The sequence below is a fragment of the Crocuta crocuta genome, unplaced genomic scaffold, assembly GCF_008692635.1.
Source record: "Crocuta crocuta isolate KB4526 unplaced genomic scaffold, BGI_CrCroc_1.0 scaffold482, whole genome shotgun sequence".
Classification (NCBI taxonomy): domain Eukaryota; kingdom Metazoa; phylum Chordata; class Mammalia; order Carnivora; family Hyaenidae; genus Crocuta; species Crocuta crocuta.
The window spans coordinates 1,707,831-1,712,672 of NW_027527459.1; the positions used below are offsets into that span (position 1 = coordinate 1,707,831).

The 4,842-nt window shown below is 40.3% G+C and overlaps 1 protein-coding gene across 1 annotated transcript in view; it reads right to left on the reverse strand.

The window, feature by feature from the left end:
- TENM1 (teneurin transmembrane protein 1) overlaps positions 1–4,842 on the reverse strand; it is a 556,664-nt gene that overhangs the window by 144,460 nt on the left and 407,362 nt on the right. The window contains exon 16 of the mRNA XM_077763513.1: positions 4,601–4,720. Within this exon, the coding sequence (XP_077619639.1) occupies positions 4,601–4,720 (120 nt within the window). The remainder of the gene's footprint in view (positions 1–4,600; positions 4,721–4,842) is intronic.

Consider the following 4,842-nt stretch of genomic DNA (forward strand, 5'->3'; position numbering starts at 1 on the left):
TATCTGGGAATTATTCTCTACTTCTAGAAACATTAGGCAGACAGGGCAAGTTTCTTGTTTTGTAGAAAAGAATGCGGTTTTGGCTTCATACACACCTGGGTCTGAATCCCAGCTCTGCCATGTTAACTGTGTCTATGGGCTATTTAACCTCCACGAATTTCTCTTTCCTCATTAGTAAAATGGGGCTAATATGATCTATCACCTCAGCTACTACTGAAAACAAGTAAATAAGATAAAGACTTATGGGTCAAGCATACAGCAGAGACTCAACAAATGTTAACATTCTTCTCAAATCAGATCCATTGCCTTATTACATTTACAGATGTTTTCTCTTCCAGTTCAAATGAACTCTAGGCCAGCTTTTGATTATCTCCATAAGCAGATACTGATTTTTCTTAAAGTCTATTTATTTATTTTTGAGAGGGGGCGGGGAGGGACAGAGAGAGAGGGAACAGAGGATACGAAGCGGGCTCTGTGCTGACAGTTGAGAGCCAGATGAACGGCTCAAACTCACGAACCGTGAGGTCATGACCTGAGGCGAAGTCAGAAGTGTAACCAACTAAGCCACCCAGGTGCACCAGCAGATGCTGATTTTTAACTTCTTCTGGGAACTTCCCCTAGGCTTCCTGTGATGGTTNNTTTGTAGATGTGGTTAAAATCTACAATTGGCTGACCTTACGTAAAAGGTATTACCCTTGATAATGTGGGAGGGCATCATCCAATTAGTTGAAAGACCTTTAGAGCAAAACTGAAGTTTCTCTGAGGAAGAAGGAATTGTTTCAAGACTGCAGAGGTAGCGTCAACTCCTTCCCAAGAGATTCCAACCTACCAGCCTACCCTACAGGTTTGAAACTGTCTATCCCCACAATCACATACCTTGAAGTATCTTTCTCTCATATATACATTTATACATATACATGTACACACACACACACACACACACACACACACACACACACACACACACAGGTTTTGTTTCTCTGGAGAACCCTGACTACTTTTTCTTGTTCCCACCTAACTGGTGTATACAGTAAACACCGTCTGATTGGCTCATTAACTGCCACGGAAGTGGAAGGTGGATCTGTGGCCAAATTTCCATCTAAATCATTCCAATGCCAAATAGCATGTTCCTTGAATAATTAATTTTTTGAGATTTCCCCTGTCACAAATGATCTCCACTGGCATAGGTCATTAAGAACAAGTTATCAAGGGCTGCCTGGGTGCCTCAGTTGGTTAAACGTCCAATTCTTGATTTCAATTCTGGTCATGATCTCACGGTTTGTGAGATGGAGCCCCATGTCAGGCTCTGTGCTGACAGCGTGGAACCTGCTTGGGATTCTCCCTCTCCCTCTCTCTCTCTGACCCTACCCTGCATGTGCTCTCTCTCTCAAAATAAATAAACATAAAGAAAAAGAACAGGTTATCAAGTCATATGATAATAAGTATAAAAGACCCAAGGGAGAAGACGTATTTGTTTGGAGACTTCTCTATCCCTAATAAGTCAGACCAGTCCTAACCACAGATGGAAAACTTTGAGGGCTATGTGCAATGCTTATCTTTGCCTTATGGTACCCATAAATCCACAAACTCTTGCCTTGAAGTTCCAGAATCAGAGGGAACTCTCTGTTCATTTTCCAAAGTTGTCCAAAGTTCTTAAGACCTTTAATGCATCTCAAGAATCTTCTAAGAAGTTCAGTACTTCACCTATTTTGCTTATCACTACCTGAATTATATACAAAAAGTTCTCTTTCAAAACTTTACTGAGCACCTATTACATAATCTAGGTTGAAGGTGGCTAATCATAGCAGACAAGAGCCAGATTACTTGAGTTCAAAGTTTGGGCTTGACCCTTGTTAGCTGTGTTAAGTTGGGTAAGTTTTATCATCTGCCAAATGGAGAGGATGATAATAATGCCTCCTGTCTCATAAAGTTGTTGTGAGGATGAAATAGATCAACATTTATGAAAATGCCTGGCACATAGCACATACTCATACATATTCATTTTTTCTTTAGAAGTGCCTTTTTCTTCTATTCTGCTACTTTGGCCTCTCCCAATCTGCATGCTTAATCTCTTCCTACTTTGAGAGGGCTCTGTCTTCCACTCTCATCCTTCTTTCTGCTTTTTATACATCACTTTGGTCCTGCGACCTAGAGTTTTCCTGCTTCTCTAGGGAAAGTTGTCAATTAACTTGTGCAAATGGATGATAATGGGGTAATTAGTTCTACATCCCACACAACATATTTGCATTTAACAGGGACTTTTAGAGTCAACAGCTTAACCCAAAGCTCTGATGCCATTGGTGGGAACTACAGGCAAAGTGGCAGGCAGGTTGGACTGAGATTTGGAGACAGAGGGTGCTTCCAGATCTTATGCATCACACTGTCTACTAGGTATTTAAATGCTAATCTCAGCTTTTCCATAATCCTTTTGCTCTCAGGTATAGTTTCCTTATGATACTCTGCTTTTGAAATGTACTTACTCAGTCTGAGATAGCAACAAGTAGAGACATATAAATGGAAACACCCATCACACTGTCACTTTCTGTCCAAGAGATGACAGTGGGACAGTTTGCTTGGCATTTGGGGCACAGATTTTGAACAGTTACACCCTTTGTGGAGCCTGAGGGGAGAGTTATTGCCAGAGGGGACTCTGGCTGTATCTGTCATCTATATAAACCTAGTTCTCACAGACAGCTCAGCAGACCAGGGTCTTGGCATTTTACTTAAAACAAAAACCAAAAAAAAACCAACAACAACAACAAAAAACCCAACAAAAATTGTTCCTCTTTAATGTTTTCAGTACACTGGAAACAGAAATTTTTAGATTTTTTTTAGACATTGTTTCTCTTAAGCTTCTTTGTAAATATCAAATAATTCACTGAAACCTTTATACACATGCTAAGAAAACTAAGGGCCCATGAGTTCTCCAAGAGAAGTCAAATGTCTCTGAGGGCACATTCTATTTAAAGAAATAATCCATTTCTCAATTTCTGGCACATGGCTGAACATGCTGGCATGGGAAAGGCCACTTTTGTGAACCTGGTGAACGAACTACAAAAATTTCATCATTTAATTGAATTAAGAGAAAGGTCCATTTGAATTAGTAGAGAGCTCCAATTATGTACCATTTGAAAGGAAATGTACTTTTAATAGCTTATATGTATATAAGCAATGGGTGTGGGTGGGTGTGTGTGTGTGTGTGTGTGTGTACTCAGACTATCTGTACCCAGAGTAGTTTTGCTGAGCTTGTTCTAATAGATGGCTAGTAAATAATTAGCAATGTAATTTACATACAAATCATCTATATGATTTACTGAAGACTTAAAACCAGTTTGTTTTCTTGAGCATGTTAAAACTCTTCCTTGCTCTTTAACTAATTTTTATAAGCATTTTCTTGACAGTCTGTTNAGCCCAGGTTGAACAATTAACAATTCTGAAGTGGTTAGGACTGATAAGGTTTGATTATAGGTACTTGAAATCAATCTCTCACACTGTGATAAAGCTCCAGCCAACAGCTCTTTATGCGACTACTGAAGCAGCTTGTTGTAAGCAGTTATTTTAAGGGTAGCCATCTGGGGACTGGGGCACCTCAAGGCCATTATTACGATGTTCCTGTGAGTGCTAAATAGGTCCCTTTAAGCTGGACACATGGGCCTATTCTCAACAATATTGTTTGAACAAATGTCTATCCAAATGATAAACAAAATATTTTTGTGAGCAAATCCTTTTCTGGGATGAAAAGATTTTACTTAGTGGTCTTGCTTCCCAGGTCTCAGAGAACCTAAGCCCTTAGAGTAGCTTGGTGGTTGATGTTGATGTTAAATCACCATAGTTATATAGCCACCAAAGGGAATGGGTTAGGCTGTCTATGCTTGTCAATCAGGTGCAGCCACTAGTAAGATAGGCAGTCTAGGGAGGACACATCAAAAATAAGTATCTTAATGAGGATGAATTCTGTACTTTTGGAAGAAATCTTTTGGACATCGTCATTTATTATTATTTTTTTTAACTTCCATTTTACTTTATTTGTGAGAATGAGTACAAGTGAAAAAGGGACAGAGGGGGGTAGAGAGAGAGAGAGAGAGAAGAGAGGCTCACCCAAAGTGGGGCTCAAGCTCACCCGAAGCAGGGCTTGAGCTTACCTGATGTGGGACTCGAACTCATGAACTGTGTGATCATGACCTGAGTCAAAGTCAGATGCTTAACCCACTGAGACTCCCAGGTGTCCCAGACATCTTGATTTCTGAAATATTTTGAGGCTGCCATGGGAGAAGAGGCTAAGTGTTCCATGGCTCTCTCTCTTTATCACCTGCATCATCTCACTGAATTGTGAAGCTGGATTGATGAATGGAATTGGATGAAGGGCAGAAAATGTTCCACATGGTCAAGGTTTCAAGAATACTTAAGTGATAGTGCATGGTTAGAAGGGAAATTTGGTTTGATTTAGTTGGGGAGCAGAGCAAATAAGTATCACCAAGGACTTTCCCAAATACAGCTAGAAGGAAGATGGGTTTACAAACACTGCATCATCTGAGCCCTGGTTTGATTCACAGCTAGAAGTCAGTATTTGGCCCCCCACAATGATTAGAAGCTTACGTACCTTCCATCTTGCCGGCTGATGGTAAACCCATAATCACTGTGATGCAAGAAACTAACATTCACTCCTACTAGAGGGGTTCCATCTATGGCCACCACTTGGCCTCGAATCACACAAGCACGCCTGCAACACAAGATCAAAGGCAAGTATAAAAGCATGTTGAAACTAGATTCTAGAAGCCAAGATGGAGAAACTCTGGAAAACACAGTCAAGTAGAACAAAGAAAACAATAATTTCACCAACCA